The sequence below is a fragment of the Schistocerca piceifrons genome, chromosome 8, assembly GCF_021461385.2.
Source record: "Schistocerca piceifrons isolate TAMUIC-IGC-003096 chromosome 8, iqSchPice1.1, whole genome shotgun sequence".
NCBI classification, from domain to species: Eukaryota; Metazoa; Arthropoda; class Insecta; order Orthoptera; family Acrididae; genus Schistocerca; species Schistocerca piceifrons.
This window is the reverse complement of record NC_060145.1, coordinates 203,353,857-203,378,035: the sequence shown is the minus strand read 5'-3', so window position 1 is coordinate 203,378,035 and position 24,179 is coordinate 203,353,857. Positions and strand designations below refer to the sequence as shown.

Here is a 24,179-nt window from a genome sequence, read left to right as displayed (position 1 = left end):
TAAACCTCCTCTACCAAGAAACGGGCCAGAACTGCGAGCTCGCATGCTTTCGAACTCATTGATGGGGACATGCTGCGCCGAGTGTGGGAGGAACTTGATTATCGGCTTGATGTCTGCCGAATCACTAAAGGGGCACATATCGAACATTTGTGAATGCCTAAAAAAACTTTTTGAGTTTTTGTATGTGTGTACAAAGCATTGTGAAAATATCTCAAATAATAAAGTTATTGTAGAGCTGTGAAATCGCTTCAATCATTTGTAATAATCCTGTATACATATATATAGGTCACACAATAACAGATTGGCTCATGGCTGTAGCAGGAGCTATCGCTTGTGCAACCTCATTCGTTGCCTATTGCTAACGCACATCGGAGGAATTGGCTAGATTGCAGAGAGAGTACTGCTATAGTGCCTCACTGCGAGTGGTTGAATGCACAGTAAAGAGCAGGTTCACCCAGAGATGGCATTCTCCTGGTCAACCAGTGGCCACTCCGTTCTCAAGCTGAACATCCGTCTACTGTGTCTGTTCGGGATGTGGCCACTGTGCGATTCGCCGCTGTACAACTTCTACAGCGCCCTCGTCTTGACGCTGGGCGTTTGGAACTGCATGGAAGGCGCTCTGACCGTCGGATACAGCGGAGCTGATCTTGAAGAAACGAATCTGGTCCTGATTAACTCTTTCACGACCTGCAGTGGACTCGCCAAGGGCATACCGTTCGTGTGGGACAGGCAGCAGTATTACGCCATGGCGCATCGTCTCAACGCGCTGGTGTCGAAACAAAGTGAGGCCTGCTCCAAGGACACCACCATGGCCGACATCCTCCAGAACCCGCGCAAACGTGCGAGCCGCGTTTCACTGGCCATTTTCCTGTCCTTGGTCGTGCAGTCGATCGTGTGGTTCCCAATGCCGTTGATCCTGCATCCGGGCGAACGTCGCCTTCCGCTCGTCCAGCACTACCGGGCCGGAAACAATACCTACTACGCACTGTCGTACGTCGTGCAGTGTCGCGCAGCCAACCATGTGTGCCACATTAGCGTCGGCATGGACTGTCTTCTAGCAACAGTAATGATTTTGGTGGCCGCGCAGTTGAAGGTCGTCACAATTGGTATAGCCGCCCTGAGCTCAGAGCAGGCTGACACGGAACTGGGAGTCAAATACCGTTTCGAGGGTTCACACGCTTCGTCTCAGAACACGCTGTACAGAGATTTGTGCCTTTGCATTGAAAGCCATCAACAAATTCTACGGTACGTAACAGATCATTGTATTGACATTTAACAGACAAAATTAGGACAATTAACACTGAGAAGTGACGCGGAGCGAGTACAGACTTTTCAAAGTCTCGCTAATGCTCTACTAGATCATTTTTTATCGTCTTTCATTCTACTGTCCTCCTCCAACTATTCCTATATTGTCCTAATTTTTCCATTTCTGCTTATCTACTTTTCCCCAACATCCCCAATAATCGTATTTGTGCCTCGCTAGCTTCCTCACAGCCCCGATTGGTTTTTCTAGTATGGAGCTAAAATTTTTTATGATTTGTTGCAGGCTATGCACTGAACATGGTGAACAGTTTTCATAATGGTTATGAGTGAATTGTGTTCCTAATGTTCTTACTGTGTCCCATAAAGTAGACAAACCTTGCGAGACGTGAGACCTGAAAAGTGAAATTCATATATTTTTCAATATTGCTATCGATATTGCTATAAAACTTACTACAAGTCGCAACCTTAAAGGGTTCCTACATAATTGCAGCCCGTAATTCTTTTGTTCTGTGGCTTGGATACTCAACTAGAAAATAATTGAATATGTACTTAAAGTTTTCATAGGCGAATTTGTTGGTAAGGAATGTTAAGTAATCATATCAGGGTGGGACGAAATTTCAGCCCTTCCTAAAAACTAGCGTATTGCCATGACTACCGTCATTTCTCGTTCGGTCAGTCATCTTCTGTCATAGATTGTACACCAGTGTTTATTTTTTAATGGTTCAAATGGCTCTGAGCACTATGAGACTTAACTTCTGAGGTCATCAGTCCCCTAGAACTTAGAACTACTTAAACCTAACTGACCTAAGGACATCACACACATCCATGCCCGAGGCAGGATTCGAACCTGCGACCGTAGCGGTCGCGCGGTTCCGGACTGTAGCGCCTAGAACCGCTTGGCCACTCTGGCCGGCTTATTTTGTAATATTTTGCACTCTTTTGTGCACTTACACTCAGTTTTGCATCATGATTGAACTCATACGGGACATAGTTGACCGTGTCCTACCTTAGGCAACCATCACTATCACTGCCGCTTATTCATACGAACACTGTTGTCAGTAAATCGCGAAGTCTAAATCACAAATCAAATGTGATATTGCTTCTAAATATAATAATGACTGTTTATTAAAATTACTATGAAAATTTTATTACTTAGAACTGTAACACATAAATGTTTCTTTGCCCTGTGTCTGGGATTTCTTCCATCACGTGAATGAAATTTCTACACTTTTCTGAAAGAGGTAGTTGATTGCTATTTATGTACGTAACCGTACGTCTGTTCATCCAAATTGCTTTCTTGCTCTGGGAACATAGGTACTGTAAGATTTGTGGATTTACCAGCGAACCGTTGTCTACGTTGCAGTCCACGGAGGATGTACCTCGATCTCGATCCCCATGTCGGAAAAACATTGTAGTGAGGGCGACCTTCATTCCATACGCACGGTATACTTTAGTTCTTATAACTGGAGGTACCTCTAAAATCAGCGTTTCTAGATACGCTCACGAGAGAACTAGCGCAGTACACCGTAAGAAATTCGCGTACTGAATATATCTAGGGCACTAGGAACAAAATGTACACCAAGAACTCGTATTCACAAGGAGTTCAAAATCATTCTGTCCATCCAGTCGTAGTTTTTCCGTGGTTTGTCTGAAGCACTATTGGTGAACGCCAAGATACCTCCTTCAAAATAATTAGATCTGACATTGTAACACAGTAAAGATAGTATCGACTTCCTTATTAAAGCTGATTTTACTTGTCAAACCGTTGTTTCCAGTGAATTTGAAATGTGAAGTATGCAATGGAAGCAAGAATACTCAACATTTACCTCAAAGCAGTATATTTTTACGCAGATGCAACATAATACTTCTTGATGTCGTGATTTTGTTTTGTGGTTTATCGTAGCAACACGCGAACAGGGCACTCAAAAACGTTGCAGCACTATTTATGTCTGCTATAAACTCTGTTAAGCACTGAGGATGGATTTCCCGATCGAAGTCAGTTTGACAAAGTGAAATAATGACAAACTAAAGAATCCTCGCTGTATTTACTGTATTACAAATTCAGAATCAGACACGGACACTGTAAAATTTTTTGTGATACTATTCCTATGAATGGTTTGTAGGAGTCCGCCACGAGTGCTTCTCTTGTGGGAATTACTTCATCTCAGAGCAGCAATTGCACGCAGTTCTCTTAATTATTAGTTGTGTATATTCCAAACTTAGTCCTCAACGCCAGTTTTCAATCTTTACGTTTACCTGCTGGCCTAGCACATCTTATTTGTTCCTTTTATAGTATTTTCCACGTATCTCTTTCCTCACCGTCACGTCTTATCTTACCGGTCCACCTGCTACTAACACCACTTCACGCATACTTCGCTCCTCTTCTTTTGCCGTTTTCGCACAATCCATGCTTCTCTTCCAGACGATAGTAACCTCGTGTATTGTGTATTGAACCGAGGACCTAGGAACGATCGAGAGGCTTCGTCCCGCCATCATAGCCTTCAGTGGTTCTCAACCCCACAGCAGACCACAGTTGTTCACCCACCCCACCGCCGCCCCACAACGAACCCAGAGCTATTGAGCAGTTCGGCCTCCAGTGGAGCCCCCCCCCCCCCCCCCTCTCTCTCTCTCTCTCACTCTCTCTCTCTCTCACGCGAACGGCTCACGCCAGACGAGTGTAGCCCCAAATGTTTGCATGGTAGAGTAATTATGGTGTACGTGTAAGTGGAGAGAGTGTTTGCGCAAAAATCGCCGACATAGTGTAAATGTGGCGGAATAAGGGGAACCAGCCCGCATTTGCCAAGGCAGATGGAAAACCGCCTTAAAACCATCTACAGGCTGGCCGGCACACCGGACCTCGACACTAATCCGTCTGGCGGATTCGTGCCGGGGACGGTCACACCTTCCCGATTGGGAAACAGCGTCTTAGACCGCACGGCTAGTCGGGCGACCTATTGTAACCTTACTACCGCTTTATTTTAATCTGCGGCGATTGGGCACAGGTGTGTAGCAGAAAAAAGAAATCTGCTTCTTCCCATTCACCCATAGTTTGCAGTATATCATGTGTGAAAAGAGTAAGAAGAGTTTCGATTGAGCGATACTTCCTAAAACCTTGCTGATTGGTGGGCATAAGCATCTCAGTCTCAAGTACGTTCGTTACTTTCGAACTTGTAATATGTTCAAGGGATATATATGTTTAGGGATTTTGGTCTGTAATTTTTCTGGTCCGTCCTTTAACCTTCCTATACACTAGAGACACCTGCGCTTTTCTCGAATGTGAAATCTGAAACGTCGTCTTTCCTTTTGCTGTCTTCAACTGCCATATCAGGCTGGTCAACAAAGTACTGAAGGGAAGCCTTAGACCCACTTGGCGATTTTCCATATGACTCTTGAACCATATTCTTCATTCATCAGTCTGTTGCTTCCATTAAGACTGTAGTGCACTTTCTTCACTTTTACTGAGGATAGCAATATATTGAATGAATCTTATAATTTACACCTTTCCATATTGAATTTTAATCCTTCTTAAGAATTTTTCCATTGTTTCCGCCTTTGCTGCTCCGATGTACAGGTTCAGCAGTGGGGGAGACAGGCTGCATCATCGCTCTTGGTAATCCCAGCACTTCTGTTCTTCATTTCTTGTTGTATACAACACAAAAGCTTCGGACGGACAGGTCTTCAGTGCCTAACGGTTGCGACCGACCGGCGTGTCATCCTCAGCCCCTAGGTATCATCAGATACGGATGTGGAGAGTCACGTGGTCAGCACACCGCACTCTCGGCCGCTGCAAAGTTACGAGAACAGAGCCGCTACTTCTCAGTCAAGTAGCTCCTGAACTGGCCTCACAAGGACTCAGTCTACCTCACTAGCCAGCAGCATTCGGCACACCCATTCAGTCACCCATCAAAGTGGTAAGGAAGCCGACAGCGTTTAACTTCGCTGGTCTGACGACAACCTGTGTTACCACTGTGGCAAGGCCGCTGGCTTTGTGTAATATGTATTACCTAATTCCTAGCCTTTCCTACTGTAACGGTCTTATCAGGCAGATGTGTGTTGTGTTATTCGAAGGTGTCACTGGGTGACGTTAGTGTGCTCGACGGATTTTTCACGTGTAAACTGCAAGTGCTTCTGGTCTGAAGAAAGTTTATTGGTTATTTTAATAGAATTCAGATATGGAACTCCAAATCAGCGAAGCATGATCCTTGTATATACCGTAAGTACAATTTATGATTAAATGCTACACTTATCCTGTGACTTAATATGTTAACCACATACCATTTCTTGGGGTTTGGTTTGTCGCTGACTCGCAGACAGTTACTTTCCAGTATCTAATATTGCTGACCCTAAGAAACTCGCGTCTTATACGATGTTCACCCGACAAAACGTTTAAGTTTGACGACTATCCAGGCTGTGGCTACTGGCATTAACAAACACTGAATATGAGCCTGAAGAAATACATCTGGTGCTGTAACAGGTGCAGCTCCAAACCCATAACCCACCAGCCAACAATTTATGGGAATTTCATCACCTGTGGGTAGGCAGATGTCTTCAAAAACCAAGGACTTACCGAAACAATGCCACTGAGAATCTCTGCTGCATTGCAATCAAAAGGTGGACCAACACCCTGTTAGACAGGTGGATGTGTGGTTCGGTGTATGTCAGTATGGTTAACACAAGGAAGGTGAGCTCTTAACATAAATAAATATACATTGACACCCTACTTGCATAACTATCGTTCAAGGTTCTGGCAATTTCCCAAATGTCAACCTCAAACAAATCGATTTCATAATATTGTAGGCTGTGTACGTTTTCATTTTTAGGACGCAGACTACACACACACTAGTTTACTATTTACTGATCATTAAATGACCAATATACAGACATTCGAAGATATAAACCATTTATCATTAAGTAGTGTATGCATCACACTTAGTTTACATTTATTATATCAGATGATCGTATCATTACTTTACCCATGATATCACAGACTACACCTAGTTACCTATGAAATAATCGTCGTCACCTGTCTAGATTTTCCCCTCTTTTCTATGACATCATTCACACTCCAAGAAGCTACATCTCATTTTTTGCACTCCTGGCGACCATTAAAACGAAAAAGAGGTACCCACCCGCGCCCCTTCCCACACACACTCACACACACACACACACACACACACACACACACACACACGCATTAACACAACATGTGTATGACAGGATTTTCCAATAAGCAGAAGTGAAAAAGTTAGAGATGTAAAGACACAGCTTACCCAAAGAAGGATGAAGTAACGAAGCACCACTTTAGGGGGAAGAAGGCGTTTTTACTATTGCATTGTATCACTGAAACTGAATATTTTCATATTATGCATATATAACAGCATAATGCTCCAAATACTAGATGTAAGCAAGACCAAAGACAACAACGGACAATATTTATCATAAAGAGAGGAAACTTCAACACCGTGAAGATGTGGTTTTGCACTAAAACAAAATTATGTATCAAAATACGTAATGATTTCAACTACAGAAACGTGTTTCTCTACTGTTGCTCCCTAATTAGTCTATGAGATTAGAGAAATACACATGGCTTGTATAATAGCACTACTGATAACACTTACAGCATAAGCCACACTTGTCGATGACTGACGTTCGATATCGGTATTCCGCTATTCAAGGCATAATTGACCTTGAAATTAAATATTTCCACATCTACGTTCCTTGTATTACTTATAAAAATACATGTAACTTGGTTATCAGCAATAACAATATAACTGACAGATTACTCATCGAACTTAATTACATCTTTTTACAACACATTAAAAACCAAAATTCATAAAAATTTGTTCTATAAAACTACAGAGTACACTGGGATACTACTGCAGATCTAGCTTACCTCTTAAAGTGTACTTATCGATAGTTTACTTTTATACGAAAGTAAAAATAAATTATTCCCAAATATAATTTTGTTAAAAACTGGTCTGAGCTCAACTGAAACCGATTTCAGGGTCAGCCAAACATTATAGTGACCGCCAAGCTAGGGTATTTATCTTAAACTACAAAACACATGTTGTCATTTGCTGATAACATTAAATCATGCTGGCACACAGTGTAAGCTACATGATATTTGATGAAATAGCATACTGAACAGTGTTAATACACATTCTTATCAGCAAGATACAAGTGTTACTATGACTACAACTGATTTTCAAAGTTTCGATTAGATTATAGTCGCCTTGTGATAGAGTTTCAACTTTCTCTTGCAGTCAAAACACTTGTCATCTTCTGCTGAGGTTACCAACTACGTCATTGTTATTTGGTGGAGGGTCCATGACACTTAGCTTCTCTGTATATCATTGTGTTACAGCGAAATTGTAACAAAAAAAATGGACATGATCGATGACATCCTCCCGGCCAACAATGCCATACGAACATTTCATTTTTTTTTTTTTTTACAAAATACTGCATACAGTGGTATGATTGCAAAACAAAAGTTGGTGCAATATACTGCATTTAATATAGTGTGTACGACTGGCTTGTACTTCCTTTCCATTGGGGAAGAAGGGAGCAAGTAAAAAGCAAACATTTCATTGAAAAAATATTATCGGCCTATTGATATTTTTGTGATAAGTTTCTGTGGGACCAAACTGTCCTAGACTTCCACAATACCTACTCTAACTTAAACTAACTTACGCTAAGGACAACGCAAACACCATTGGCCGAGGGAGGACTCGAACCTCCGACAGGGGAATTCTCGCGAACCGTGGCAAGACACCTCAAATGGCGCGGCTACCCCGTGCGCCTTTTTGATATATGCATGCACATGTGCACAAATGAAAAATAACGTTATTTTTTAATTTATTTTAGTACAGTCTACATTTTAGTAGACATGCTACCAATAGTATATCTCTCTGTCATGACACCCTTTGTAAGCTCTTGGTGTCACAATATACGGTAAAGACCTCCATTTCTGGTTCTTGTCGGTAACACTGTACCTTGATGCCGTTATTGTCTCGAGAATTCTTTGCGTAATGTCTATGTATTCACTTCTTGACACGTATTCCATTTGTGAGTGGAGTGTCGAGCCTCAACTCTACAACTTGGTTGTGGACACCCACTAATAAGGAATCCATTTTGTTGACTGTCGACATTATGCCTTACTTATCCAGCTTCGTATTTTGCACCTAGTAAAAAATGAGCCCATCTGTCTTAGAAATGGACGTTTTCGAGAATGTCTGTACGTCAGAGTTGCTTTGGTAACTTTGAACATGCCATGGGTATCCCATTTTTTTCAGCTTCCAAAGTTCCATGCATCTGATGTTCTTCAGACTTCGGAATATTCCCTTTCTTTTGTTTCCCAGCTCAACTACAAAAAATACTGTGCTAAGCAGACAATGCAGTGATAGTCGATACAAACATACGCATGCACAATTGAAATAATAATGTAAAGTAAAAGGGGTGCAAGCTAACAGATCTTAAATAATATTATAGCACCAGAAACCGGATTTTATAAATGCAGTGAGTGTCACGTACTGTGATGTCAGCTACTGAATCTCAAAACTGTATTCTAACATCACTCCCTGACATTGTGTGTGCTGTGTCAGCTATTGGATCTTGAAAGGTTGTTGCAATGTCAGAAGCTGACTGTGTGCATCTGCAGTAATTGTTATTATGGGCTATGATGATTAGTTGACAGATGATGACTGCCATTACCCCACGTACTATTGGGTGGGGCAATGATAATCAGGTTACAGGGAGACTATCACTACTCTGAATACGTAATCAAAGTATATGTACCATAACATGATAGCAGGTATCAGCTACTGGATCGTAACACTGAACTATAACACCAAAAGCTGACAATGCAGTGATAGTCGATACAAACATACGCATGCACAATTGAAATAATAATGTAAAGTAACAGGGGTGCAAGCTATTATGTGTCAGCAGGTGGCAGCTTACTAGTTTTCAAACAGTATTGCACCGCCAGTGGCTGCTAGTGTTCGTGGCATAACTCTGCAGTGGGTGTCAGCTCCTGGATCTCCCTCATCTTACATTGAGTTTCAGGTAAGTTTCAAACAAAATTGTAACAAATTCCCCCCCACACCATTATGTTACAGAAGGAACTGTAATAACTTACTGCACCATAGCACAAAAATTGCAGCATATTATCATATATCCAGAACGAGATTTTCACTCTGCAGCGGAGTATGTGCTGATACGAAATGCCTGACAGATTAAAACTGTGTGCCGGACCGAGACTCGAACTCGGGACCTTTACATTTCGCGAACAAGTGCTTTACCATCTGAGCTACTCAAGCACGACTTACGACCCGTCCTCGCAACTTCAAGTCCGCCACTAGCTCGCCTCCTACCTTCCAAACTTCATAGATGCTCTGCTGCGAACCTGCAGTCGTGCTTGGTTAGCTCAGATGATTGAGCGCTTGCCCGTGAAAGGCAAAGGTCCCGAGTTCGAGTCTCGGTCCGGCACACAGTTTTAATCTGCCAGTAAGTTTCATATCAGCTCACACTCCGCTGCAGAGTGAAAATCTCATTCTGATAACAACGCTCTAGGCTGTGGCAAAGCCATGTCTCCGCAAATCCTTTCTTGTAGGACTGATGGCTCTTTGCAAGCCTCTTCATCTCCGAGTAACTACTGCAACCTGCATCCTTCTGATTGTGTTTAGTGTATTCATCTTGCAATCGCTCTCTGATTTTAACCCTCAATGCTTCCCACCAATACTAAATTGGTGATCCCTTGACACCTCAGAACGTGTCCTACAAGTTGACTGTTTTTTTAGTCAAGTTGTGGCACAAATTCCCCATCTCCCCAATTCTGTTCAGTACCTCTACAATAGTTACTTCATCTACCCATCTAACCTTCAACATTATTCTGTTGCACCACATTTCGAAAGCTTCTATTCTCGTCTTCTCTGAATTATTTGTCGTCCATGTTTCATTTCCATACATGGCTACACTCCATACAAATACTTTCAGAAATGACTTCCTGTCAATTAGATCTGTACGCTATGTTAACGAATTTTTCTTCAGATAGGTTTTCCTTGCCATAGCCAGTCCACATTTTATATTATCTCTACTTCGACCATCATCAATTATTGTGCTTCCCAAATAGCCCTTGTGAGTCAAACTGAGGAGATATTTGATTGAGAAGTAGCGGCTCCGGTCTAGGACACTAACTTACGGTCGGGAGAGCGGTGTGCTGACCACATGCCCCTCCATATCCGCATCCAGTAACACCTATGGGCTGAGGATGAGAAGGCGACCCGTCAGTACCGTTGGGTCTTCATGGACTGTTCGGGAGGAGTTTAGTTAAATAGCAAAACTTTTCTGATACTTTAAATGTCTTATTTCCTAACCCAATTCCATCAGGATCACTTGATTTCATTCGACTACATTCCATTATCCTCGTTTTGCTTTTGTTGATGTTCATCTTACATCCTCTTTCAAGACACTGTCAATTCAGTTCAATGGCTCTTGTAGGTTCTTTGCTGTCTCATTCCCCTCTCAGTCACTGCCTGCCTTCCGTGCCCCTAGACTCTTAAAACTGCCATCTGGTTCTGTACAAATTGTAAATAGCCTTTCGCTCCGTGTATTTTACGCTTGCCACCTTCAGAATTTGAAACAAAGTATTTCTTTCAACATTGTCAAAAGCTTTCTCTACTTCTACAAATGCTATAAACTTACGATAATCTTTCCTTAACCTATCTTCTATGAGAAGTCGTAGACTGAGCATTGTCTCGTGTGTTCCGACATTTCTACATAATCCATACTGATCTTCCGCGAGACCAGCTTCTATCAGCTTTCCCATTCGTCTGTAAAGAATTCGTGTTAATATTTTACAGCCGTGATTTATTAAACTGATAGTTCGGTAATTTTCATACCTGTCAACACGTGCTTTGTTTGAGATTGTTCTTTTATATTCTTCTCGAAGTGAGAAATTATTTCGCCTGTCTCATACATCCTACCGATCAGATGAGAGAGTTTTGTCGTGGCTGTTCCAAGACTGTTACTAGTTCTAAGGGATGTTGTCTACTCCAGGGGCCTTGTTTCGACTTAAGTCTTTCAGTGTTCCGTCAAATTCATCATGCAGTATTGTATTTCCCATTCCATTTTTATCTACGTCCTCTTCCAATTCCATAACGTTGCCCTCTAGTACATCGGCCATGTATACACCCTCTATATATTCCTTCCACCTTCCTACTTTCCCTTCTTTGCTTAGGACTGGTTTTCCATCTGAGCTCTTGGTGTTCATATAGGGGTTCTCTTTGGTCCAAAGGTCTCTTTCATTTTTCTGTTGTCAGTATCTAGCTTACCTGTAGTGATATATGCTTCTACATCCTTACCTTTGTCTTCTAGCCATCGCTGGTTAGCCATTTTCGCTTCCTCATTTTTGGGACATTTGTATTCATTTTCGCCACCCTTATTTGCTGTATTTTTTATATTTCCTCCTTACATAAATTAAATTCAATATCTCCTGTGTTATCGAAGGATTTCTACCAGCCCTCGCCCCTTTACCTACTTCATCCTCTGCTGCATTCTTTATTTCATCTCTCAAAGCTACCCATTCTTCTTTTATTGTATTTCTTTCCCCTGTTCTTTTAAACCGTTCCATAATGCTCTCTCTGAAACTCTCTGCAACGTCTGTTTTTTTTTTCAGTTTATCCAGGTCCCATCTCCTTAAATTCCTACCTTTTAGCAGTTTCTTCAGTTTTAATTAGAGTTCATAACCAATATATTGTGGTCAGAGTCCACATCAGTCACTGGAAATTTCTTACAATTTAGAATCTTGTTCCTAAATCTCTGTCTTACCCTTATATAATCAGTCTGAAATCTTCCGGTGTCTCCAGTCGTCTTCCACGTATACAACCTTCTTTCATGATTCTTAAACCAAATGTTATCTGTGATAAAGTTTATTCTCTGTGCCTAATTCTCATAGGCGGCGCCCTCTTTCATTCCTAACCCCCTGTCCATATCACCTACGCCTTTTTCTTAACTTCCTTTTCCTACTATCGAATTCCAGTCCCCAATGACTATTAAATTTTCGTTTCCCTTAACTATCTGAATAATTTCTTTTATCGCATCATACATCATCGTCTGCGAAGCTAGTTGGCATATAAACTTGTCCTACTGTGGTAGACATGGGCTTCGTGAATATCTTGGCTACAAGTATGCGTTCACTAAGCTGTTCATAGTAGCATATCCATGCTCTTATTTCTTTATTCAGTATTAAACCTACTCCTGCATTATACATATTTGATTTTTTATATATAGCCCTGTAGTCACTTGACCAGTAGTCTTGTTCCTCCTGCCACCGAACTTCACTAATTACCACCATATCTAACTTTAACCTATCCATTTCCCTTTTTAAGATTTATAACCTACTTGCCTGGTTATGTGATCTGACATTCCACTCTCTGATCCGTAGAATGCCAGTTCTGTTTCCCTTGATAATGATGTCCTCCTGAGTAGTCCCATTCCAGATGAGGGACCATTTTAGCTCCATAATATTTTACCCAAGAGGACACCAACATAATTGAACCATACAGTAAAGCTGCATGCTCTCGGGAAAAGTTACAGCTGTAGTTTCCTCTTGCTTTCAGCCATTCGCAGTACCAGCACAGAAATGCCCTTTTGGTTGATGTTACAACGCCCAATCAGCCAATCATCCAGACTGTGGTCCCTGCAACTACTGAAAAGGCTGCTGTCTCTCATCAGTTACCACACGTTTGTCAGGCTTCTCAAGACATACCCCTCCGTTGTGGTTGCACCTACAGTACGGCTAACTGTATCGCTGAGGCCCACAAGCCTCCCCACGAATGGCTAGGTCCATGGTTCGCGGAAGGGGCGGGGGAATACGAAGTATATGAGCAGCATGTTGTCATGTTGTCACACAAAACTGCAACAAATATCCCACATTATAGCTAAAATTGTAACAATTTACATTATACCTAGTTCTGTTACAGGCAAACTGCCGCATACAACACCACTGTTAGACATGTAACAAACTATCCCACATGTCTCAATGCAAACTGAGAGTTCTTCAAGCAAGTTATGACTTTTCGCAACATGCAAAATGCTTAAATTCCTTCTGTAACCTGTGTAGTCAGCACCATATTCACGAAGTCACTAGCCACCCCACCTTTACAATGACATCATCATGAAATCACATACAGGTTACTCGTCATGTCCACACCACGTCACACTCCATTAGAGCAGACTCTGTGCCATCACGGTGGCATTTACTTAAGTGGCTGTTAAAATACTGTACCATTATGAGTTGTTTTGTTTCCTTGACCGGTATAATAGACATGGAAAGAGCACTGGAATACTTTACTTGTCAGTTGACAGTCATGTCAGAGGCACCAAATTTGATGAAAATGTTTCTCTCTCTCTCTCTGGCTCTCTCTCCCGCGCTCCTTGAGTGTGTGTGTGTGTGTGTGTGTGTGTGTGTTTTGCTGACGAAGCTTACTTATTTTAGACGTGAAAATAATTCCAGTGACACCCTTTTATGCAACACTTTTGATAAATACTCTTGAACATGGGGCAGAAAATTCTGATCGTTCAGATACTGTACTGACGATGTGTGGCACAGAAGGTAGCTTCGGGGCTACATTGTGACTGGACGTGTCATAGTGGTGGCTGTTTCCTTTCACTGACCATCAAAAGTTCCAAGATATAAGATATGGATTCTTGGGTTGAGAATGGTGTCACAGTTAAAGGAAGCGCTGTTTGTGCATCATGGTAGGGTAATGACACTGTCATTTCATGTCAAAAATCTAAAAAATAAAAACATTTTAAGCATTTTGGATCATTAAAAGTTATGCTACTTACATATCATGTAGACATTCATTCGACATGATTTTCATAGCAAACATGCCATGTGAAACGGTCTGCAGACGATGTGATCATCATGTTCTACTGATAACCTGAGAAAAATCACTGAGAAACAATTTTCGAAGAGGGTGATCCTGCGATAGACGTAAGGCAGATTATTGTTCAATCTGCAGAGACATACAATCATTTTCCTCTCCCCAATATTAGAATGAGATCAGGATAGGAAGTGGCTAAGAAGCACTGTCCATCGAGTAGCGCACAGTTGCTGGCAGATTACAACTGAGAAAATTCTTCTGGCTACGATCCAATCTAAATCAAACTAAAATCGGCCTCATACTTTCAATTGAACAGTTCTGAAATTAACATTAAACTATACAGACAAACAATGTATTTCTTACTTGAGGATGAGTAGACGATTCTTCTATTCGTGTCTACTGTCGTATGACTGCTGCTTCACATGGTGAACTATAAAATCAGCAACTAAAACATTCAAAGACTCGTTCTGAAATTCAGACGATCTTTCCCAGAAGTCTTTATTCCTTGCTGCTAGGACCCATTCCCTTAGAGTAATTTATTCGTTGAAATTCGCATGCTTTTATTAAACAAGATTTTCTTTCTGTTCTAGGTTCGTCAAAGATCTGCAACGACTAATGGATCCCATTGCAATGACTCAGTTCGTCTTCAGTGTCCTCGCTGCGTGCATGGCGCTCTTTCAGGCAACATACGTAAGCTAATTTATTATGTTCGTGTATTAACAACTTTATCAGGTACGTGTTTCTGTACACATTATCATTTGGGTAGCAGATACAGTGATACACAGTTTCGTAATAGAACACGTTACAGGAAAGCTGAAGACGAATTTTTTAAGAAGCACATGGTCTCTAATATCTCAATTTTTTTTGCATTTAGGTCAATAACGACAAAGACTCGTCCAGATAGGTGTGCTCAGTAGGACACTGTTTCCATGATTTTGGAGGGCACTATTGCACTATTGTTCCACTATTTTCTAGTCTCGATGCATCGAAACTGGTGCATTGATAATAGCTAGGCACTAGCCAAAATCTGGACTTGCCAAATAAAATCTACAAAGAAATGACGACTGATTGCTGGGCTCTATAATTTATAAATCACATCACAGTCGCTGGGTGCACCCACTTTCCTAATGGAAGGTAACGTGTTTAAAAATCTTGTCTTCATCGAGATTAGAACCGAAAACTAAAGTAGTTTTCCGCTTGAATGGCGAAAACTTTACCACTAAACTAGCATACAACTGTCAATACAGAATTGGCAACGTAAACGGCGAAGTAAACTCCAGTGTCCGTTGGAACGACCTTCCAGGATTCAAAACACTAATTTCTACCTCAGTGTCAACCCTTAAGGGCGAGTAAATTATAATATTTGATTTAAATGACAAGAAAATATCGAGTAAACTTACCAGGAGAATCTGTACCAGTCCAGGAAGCAAATCGACTATCACATAGTAGGTAAATGTACTCTACAATACCGCAAATTCTCGATTAGATACGCAGAATACATTCGTACCACACTGATGTGTATAGTCTGTTCTGTCGAAAATGTCCCACAAACAGACACCACACTGTTGCTTCCATACAGCTATCGTAAATATCAAACTGCAGAGGAGAGATTCACTCCAGCTGCAATCGCACCTCGAAATAATAGGATGGCGAAAACTGAAAATTTGTACCAGACCGGGTGTCGATTTTTATTCGCATTTCTATAACTATGATTTGAGTGTAAAACGTAGTTACGAATAATATCCAGCTGCACCGACAGCGACTCGAACATCATAATAAAGTGCAGGGGAAATTACTGTAGTGGTTCTCCACCTCAGTGGCTGTCGTCGGTATTTTCGTTTTTCTGCTTTTAGCGAACTGCACTCTTTCACCGGGAGTGATTTGCTGATTTAGCGCCGTAAGACATTATTAATATTTATGGGTAGATAAAAATCTTTTGTTATCATCTATTCGGAAAGAGCTTGCATTACGAAATTTATCTGACTTCAAAATGACATGAGCACTGGCTTTTGGGATAAGAGTGAAAGCATTTCGAAAACGGTGAAGTTTGTAAACTGGTCGCATGCCACCGTGGTTAAAGTATGCTGTGGGTGGTGAAATGGCGCTATCCAAAACTGGCGCCGTTGCCACTGTGAATGATAATGGGCTATAGATGACAGCGGTGAACGACGGCAGCAGAGATCCGTACGTGCGAACAGACTTGCAACTGTTGAGCAAGTGACCACCCAGATGAAACAAGGGACTACAGACACTGTCGCCTCAATTACTGTTCAGCAAACGTTGCCGGGTATGGGGTCTGCAGCAGGCTCCTGTTCAAGCCTCCATGCCGACTGCTATTCATCGGTGACATAGGCTGGAATTTGCCAGCCAGTATTACAACTGTACGTCCTCGGATTGGCGACAGGTGGCCTTTAAAGATGAACCACGTTTTATGCTCCATCGGACAGATGGCTGCTGCCTCGTACTGCATGAAACGTCTGAAAGTAAAGTGTCCACGTCGGAGGGTTGTAGTTTGGGGAACGTTGTCGTAGCATTCGCTGTGTGATATCGTCAGTCAGGGATCAATAAACTCACGTATCCTTTCTCGGGAACGATGTTCACCCTACACACAATTCGTTTCTAGTTGACACAGCAGGACAATGCAATGTGTCACACAGCCCATAGTGTACATGCCTGATCGGAAGAGCAGCACGATGAGTTTACTGTACTACCATGACCACCAAACTCTCCGGATTTAAGCCCAATCAAGAATTCGTGGGTGGAACTCGATCTGCCTACTCACGCCAAGGACCTACAAACAAGAAACCTGGAGCAGCCGACCATCGCACTGGAGGTAGCATGACTCCAGATCCCTGTCGGTACGTTCCAGAACCGCACTCTCTCTCTTCCGGCACATCTAGCCGCAGTTCTAGCTGCAAAAGGTAGTTAGTCAGGACAGTGGAGTACACTAGCGAAATAAATCTTCACGTGCTGCCCATTTTGGGACTACTATGATTAAATCACATGTATTCCGTGTGATCCGAAATGTTTAATTTCCTGCAATTTATGGACTTTTTCCATTCTCTCCTTTGTACGGTCTTTTTGAAACTGTTCCATTGCTAGACGGAAATACTTACGGAAGAAATGCACTACGTTTCAACCTGAAATATTTAGTTTAATTCGTCTACATTTTTTCATCTACAATCGTTGTATTACCAAATGTTGAACTTTCTGAGTCATTTCACTGCTATACAAAGAGCGGGGCGCCTACTTTCCTTGCCTTTTCGTCCTTCTGAATTTATCCCCTTCGTGCGACCCTTATCTTTTTTGGGTAAGCAAGAGAAGATGAGCAGTTGTTTCAGGAGACCAGTTGATGAGTGCAGCATCTGTCTTTAAAGCGTTCTAACCCGTTTCAGTAGTCTCCAGGGTGACACGAAAATGCAGTTAGTGTTGCCCATTAAGTCAGATCTGTTCACAAGAATTAAAATAGCAGTCTCTTTTCGTAATTACACATCGATTATATTCACAGCGACGCAGTGATATCTTAGAGTGTCGTTGATGCGAAACAATGAGGAATAAAATTATTAGGAAAACGCCCCAGTTGCGAGATACTGCATAGAAATTCGGGCCCACGCTCACCTAGGGTAAACTATCCTTGTTACTTTGGTTCCTCTCTGTCTTAGCTCAAATTGAGAAGCTCACAGTCTTCAGACACTTGTCTCTCTTTGGGCAAAGTAGCCTCTCTTTTGACAAAGTAGTTATAATGAAAACCTTTTTTTTCTTTTTTTTTTTTTAAATCATCAGTCTTTTGACTGGTTTGAAGCGGCCCGCCACGAATTCCTCTCCTGTGCTAACATCTTCATCACAGAGTAGCACTTGCAACTAACGTCCTCAATTATTTGCTGGATGTACTCCAATCTCTGACCTCCTCTACAGCTTTTGCCCCCTACAGCTTCCTCTAGTACCATGGAAGTCATTCCCTGATGTCTTAACAGATGTCCTATCAACTTGTCCCTTCTCCTTATAAGTCTTTTCCATATATTCCTTTCCTCTCCGATTCTGATCAGATCCTCCTCATTCCTTACTTTATCAGTCCACCTAATTTTTGACATTCATCTGTAGCACCACATCTCAAATTCTTCGATTCTCTTCTGTTCCGGTTTTCCCACAGTCCATGTTTCACTACCATACATTGCTGTACTCCAGATGTACATTCTCAGAAATTTCTTCCTCACGTTAAGGCCGATATTTGATATTAGTAGACTTCTCTTCGGCAGGAATGCCCTTTTTGCCATTGGTAGTCTGCTTCCGATGTCCTCCTTGCTCCGTCGGTCACTGATTATTTTACTGCCTAGGTAGCAGAATTCCTTAACTTCATCTGCTTCGTGACCAGCAATACTGATGTTATGTATCTCGCTGTTCTAACTTTTACTACTTCTCATTATCTTGGTCTTTCTTTGATTTACTCTCAGTCCGTACTCTATACTCATTATACTGTCCATTCCGTTCAGCACATCGAGAAAATGTTCTACACTTTCACTCAGGATAGCATTGTCATCAGCAAGTCGTATCAATGATATAATCTCACCTTACTTTTAATTCCACTTCTGAACCTTTCTTTTATTTTCATCATTGCTTCCTTGATGTACAGTAGGGGCGAAAGTCTACGCCCAACACCCTTTTTAATATGAGCACTTCGTTCATTGTCATCTAGTCATATTATTCCCTCTTGGCTGTTGTTCATATTGCATATGACCCGTCTCTCCCTATAGTTTACGCCAACTTTCTTCAGAATTTCGAACATGTTGCACCATTTTACAGTGTCGAACGCTTTTTCCAGGTCAACAAATCGTATGAGCGTGTCTTTTCTTTAGTCTTTCTTCCATTATTAACCGAAACGTCAGAATAGCCTCTCTCGTGCCTTTACCTTTCCTGAAGCCAAACTGATCGTCATCGAGCGCATCCTTAATTTTCCTTTCCATTCTCCTGTATATTATTCTTGTAACGAACTTGGATGCATGAGCGGTGAAGCTGACTGTGCGATAATTCTCGCACTTGTCGGCTCTTCCCGTCTTCGGAGTTATGTGGATGACGCTTTTCCGATAGTCAGATGGTATGTCGTCAGACTCATACATTCTACACACCAACGTGAATAGTCGTTTTGTTGCCACTTCCCCCAATGATTTCAGAAATTCTGATGGAATGTTATCTATCCCTTCTGCCTTATTTTATCAAGTCCTCCAAAGCTCTTTTAAATTCTGTTTCTAGCTCAGGATCCCCTATCTCTTCTGAAGCGACTCCTGTTTCTTCTTCTATCAGATCAGGCAAACATTCTCCCTCATAGAGGATTTCAGTTTATTCTCTCCATCTGTCAGCTCTCTCCTTTGCATTTAACAGTGGAATTCTCGTTCCACTCTTAATGTTATCATCCTTGCATTTAATGTCACCGAAAGCTGTTTTGACTTCCCTGTATGCTGAGTCTGCCATTTCGGCAATCATTTCTTTTTCGATGTCTTCACATTTTTCCTGCAGCCATTTCATCTTAGCTTCCCTGCACGTCCTATTTATTTCATTTCTCGGCGACTTGTATTTCTGTATTCATGAGTTTTCCGGAACATTTTTGTGCTTCCTCCTTTCATCGATTAATTGAAGTATTTCTTCTGTTACCCATGGTTTCTTCGCAGTTACCTTCTTTGTACCTATGTTTCCTTTCCAAACTTTTGTAGTGGCCCTTTTCAGAGATGTTAATTCCTCTTCAACAGTAGCGCCTACTGCGCTATTTCTTATTGCTGTATCTATAACTTTAGACAACTTCAAGCGTATCTCGTCATTCCTTAGTACTTCCGTATCCCACTTGTTTGCGTATTGACTCTTCCTGACTCTTAAACATCATCCTACTCTTCATCACTACTATACTGTGATCTGAGTCTATATCTGCCCCTGGGACGCCTTAGAATCCAGATTCTGATTTCGGAATCTCTGTCCGATCAAGATGTAATCTAATAGAAATCTTTCCGTATCACTCGGCCTTTTCCAAGTATACCTCCTTCTGTTGAACACAGTATTCGCCATTACTAGCTGAAACTTGTTACAGAACTCAATTGATCTTTCTCCTCTCTCATTCCTTGTCCCAAGGACATATTCTCCTGTAACCTTTCCTTCTACTCTTTCCACTACAACTCCATTCCAGTCTCCCATGACTATTAGATTTTTATAAGCCTTTACATACAGTATTAACCTTTCAATATCGTCATACACTTTCTCTATCTCTTCATCTTCAGCTTGCGACGTCGGCATGTATACTTGAACTATCGTTTTCGGTTTCGGTTTTGCTGCCGATTCTGATGAGAACAAGCCTATTATTTACTTGTTGACAGTAACACTCTCCGTGCCCTACCTTCCTATTCATAACGAATGCTACTCCCGTTGTACCATTTTCTGCTGCTGTTTATATAACCCTACACTCATTTGACCACAAATCCTTGTCTTCTTTCACCTTTACTTCACTGACCCCTGTTATATCTAGACTGAGCCTTTGCATTTTCCTTTTCAGATTTTCTAGTTTCCCATTACGTCCAAGTTTCTGACATTCCACGCCCCGACTCGTAGAACGTTATCCTTTCGTTGATTATTGAATCTTTTTCTCGTGGTAACCTGTAACCTCCCCCTTGGCAGTCCCCTCCTGGACATCCGAATGGGGGACTATTCCGGAATCTTTTGTCAATGGAGAGATCATCATGATACTGCTTCAATTACAGGTCACTTGTCCTGTGGATACACGTTACGTGTCTTTAATGCAGAGGTTTCCATTGCCCTCTGCATCGTCATGTCGTTGATCATTGCTGACTCTTTCGCCTTTAGGGTCAGTTTCCCACCCATAGTACAAGTGAGGGCACTGAACCTCTGTCCGCTCCTCCACCCTCTTTGACAGAATTAGGGGTGACTTCTTATGCCAGAAGTCTTCGGCCGGCAATGTTGATTATTAATCAAAATTTAAGCAGTGGCGGGATTCGAACCCAGGACCGAAGATGTTTTCAGATTATGAATCTGGGTGCTAATTTTAGTGGGTAATATTTTTGGTTCGTTTGATTTTTATAGAATGAGTGACAGTTTTATTTTAGAATGACATATTCGACGCATTACTGTCAGTACTTCCTTATTTCATATTCGCACCACAACTGCTTCTACTTTCAGTTCATTAGGTGTTGAAATAGAACTTGTTCAATTATTTTCGCTGCTTTTGAGTCCTATTTTCTTCATTGTGTGCTTTCGTGATTTGAAAATATGTTTTTCTATATCAAATCTGATTACAGAACGAGAACACCCACGATATGTGCAATGCTCAAGAAACCGACAAAGAAGTGTATGTAGCAAGAGAAAGATAGGTCAACAGCGAGTCGAATACAGCAATAATAAACACTGGGAAGGTATTTTTGTAGAGGTAGATAATTGTATAGGGAATTTATGAGCGAATAAAGTTTGGAAATGCATTAAAAATCTTATGGCTCACAATAAGGAGACCGTTAGAGCAGGTCTAATTAGGTTCCAGGATAAAGAAATTATTACCAGAATCTTTTCTCTCAGAATGCTGCTGACATCCAAGAAGAACACACAAGTTGAAACCTAACAAGACAAAGAAGAAATGATAACACCAGAGTAGGTAACGAGAAGTGTTAACGGACTGAGAGATGAAAAAATCTTCTCGGCTAGAAATGGGAACAATGAACTGCTAAAGGTACCAACGAATATTTTAGGGGAAGTCCTTGCAATTATATATACAAAATTCTTAAATGGTTAAAATCCGCGTCTTAAATAGGAGACGGTAGCTATACAAGTGTTTAAGAAAGAATTCAGTAAGGATTGTAGAGTTATGAACATACAAGTGTAATTAATTCTGTGGCAGGGTTCTACGCACTAATGTTAATAAACAGAATTGAAGAACATTCAGAAAGTCATAGCAAAATGGGTTCAAAGTCGGTCGGTATTTTCTTGACATTATGTGTATACTTTAACGAGTAACAAAAAGGTGTGTTTAAGAGGTCGAACAGCGCATTTAACATTCGATGACCTAGAGAAGGCCTGTAACACAGCGGCGGTAAATAAATTGTGGCTGATGACGAGAAGCGTTGGTATCTCAGTGCCCTACAGTCACAGTGGATGCACCAGGTAAGTGAAAGTGCGGAATTTGTTATTAGAAAAATTACAGATTAGGAAAGGGCTTTGACAAGGCTGTTCACTGGCTTCACTGATGTTTAAAATTTATATGAAAAGTGTTAAAGAAGTAAATGTTGCCCCATTGGAATGACAGTGGCAGTTTTTACTCCCACTCGCAGCCTGAGCAAAGAGCGCTCACGGTAAAATGTGGCTGTCAGACGTCGTCATTTACCGCAGGGGAGCTGCGGACTGTGCACTGTCTTCAGAGGAATGACAATATGTTAGGTATGGGGTAGTTTCGATCGCGAGAATGTCTACTTAATATCACAGTACCTGAAGTGAGGAGTAGCTCGTTCAAAGTTGATTAGAAACAGGCTGATTGTTGGGTTAGGGACTTCAAAGAGAAGGTCAAACACACCATTATCAATTTACAACACGTCAGTGCAGGTTGACTAACTACGTGTAGAACGTATAGATATTCAATATGACAGGCAGTTGTGTGATAAGATTCATAATAAAATAATTCTTGTAGGCTCGTATAAAAATGTTATTCAACATGAATTTTCACAACGTCAGAAGTTTGCAGATTCGATTATGACGATGTCTGGACCTACATATTTGTGTGAGCAACGATTGTCCCCGATGAGGAGAACAAAATCCATGCACAGAAGCTCACTGAAAGACTTTAGATTAAAAAGCGTATGGTCTCAGAAAGTGGTACCAAACACTGGAGCTTCAGTAAAAAGCTAAATAAGTAATATATATGTGTCATGCACGGTTTTTATGTTTAACCCGTGAATAAAATAGTGACGAAATACATGCTCATATCGAATTCAACTTCGTCCGAAAAGACATCCATCATAAGGCTGTATCAGTCGTAACAAATCTTATGTTTCGTATTTAGCTGCCCCACGTTCTTTACCTCCTCAGTTAAAAGAAATGCAAATTTCATTACTTCACTTCATTGTGATATGCTGTCAAAGCAACAGACGTAGGAAAGAAATTTGGCACGAAAGGCATGTGACGACGCGGTCTATGTGCTATGAAACCAGTTCCTAGAACATGACGTGTTTAAAAATAAACGCTATCGTAAATATTATTGTTTTGTCTATTTATGATTACACCTGACAATGGAAACGGTGTATGAGATATTAAAAATAAGATTGGACAAGGGATGCATTACTGGACAGTGTAACCCGCATCATTTGGAGATACAAGAGTACCGACAAAATTAATAAGATTATATAATAAACAATGATGGAAGCCACGTGGGCAAGAAATCTGATAAATAAGAGGATAAATAATACACTTATTATCCATGTAAAATTGATTACTGGAACGAAATGCTGGAGTCACCAAGATTAGGTCACCAAGATTGGAACAATTCATTAACGAAGAAAACAGAAAAGTTATGGATATCGAATGGAGTACCAAGAAGGTATTAGAAGGAACAAACTGCTATGGTATTTCCGTATACGAGGTATCTCAAATCTTTTGGGGCAAATTGAAACATATCATAGGGGTCTGCAACCGATTATATTCAGATAGGCAGCCAAATTCGGAAACGAATATTTATTTTGTTGACATACACATCGTACACCACGTAACAACAGCGTAGCTCACTGTAATTTTTAAAGTGGCGAACGCCAGCCTCGGTGCACGCAAGACAACGGCGCATGCAGTTTTCCCACACTCTCCGCAATATCTCTGGTGTCTGTTGTACCAGCAGACAGGCAACTCCGACCCTAGCAAGCAGGCCTTTATTCGTTTCATAGACCAACGTCTTGACTTAAACCCAGAAGAACAAATACAGAGATGTGGGAAACGGTGATCGCACTGGCCATGAGACAGGATCTCCCCTTCCAATCCAACAATGAGGGTACATGCTGTTCAGGT

General features: G+C 41.3%; 1 protein-coding gene across 1 annotated transcript in view; it reads left to right on the top strand.

Moving 5' to 3' along the window:
* The first annotated feature begins 460 nt into the window (after window positions 1-460).
* The window catches only part of LOC124712191 (odorant receptor 46a-like), a 43,769-nt gene continuing 20,050 nt past the window's right edge, over window positions 461-24,179 (top strand). The window contains exons 1-2 of the mRNA XM_047242488.1: window positions 461-1,245; window positions 14,741-14,840. Coding sequence (XP_047098444.1) covers window positions 461-1,245; window positions 14,741-14,840 — 885 coding nt within the window. The remainder of the gene's footprint in view (window positions 1,246-14,740; window positions 14,841-24,179) is intronic.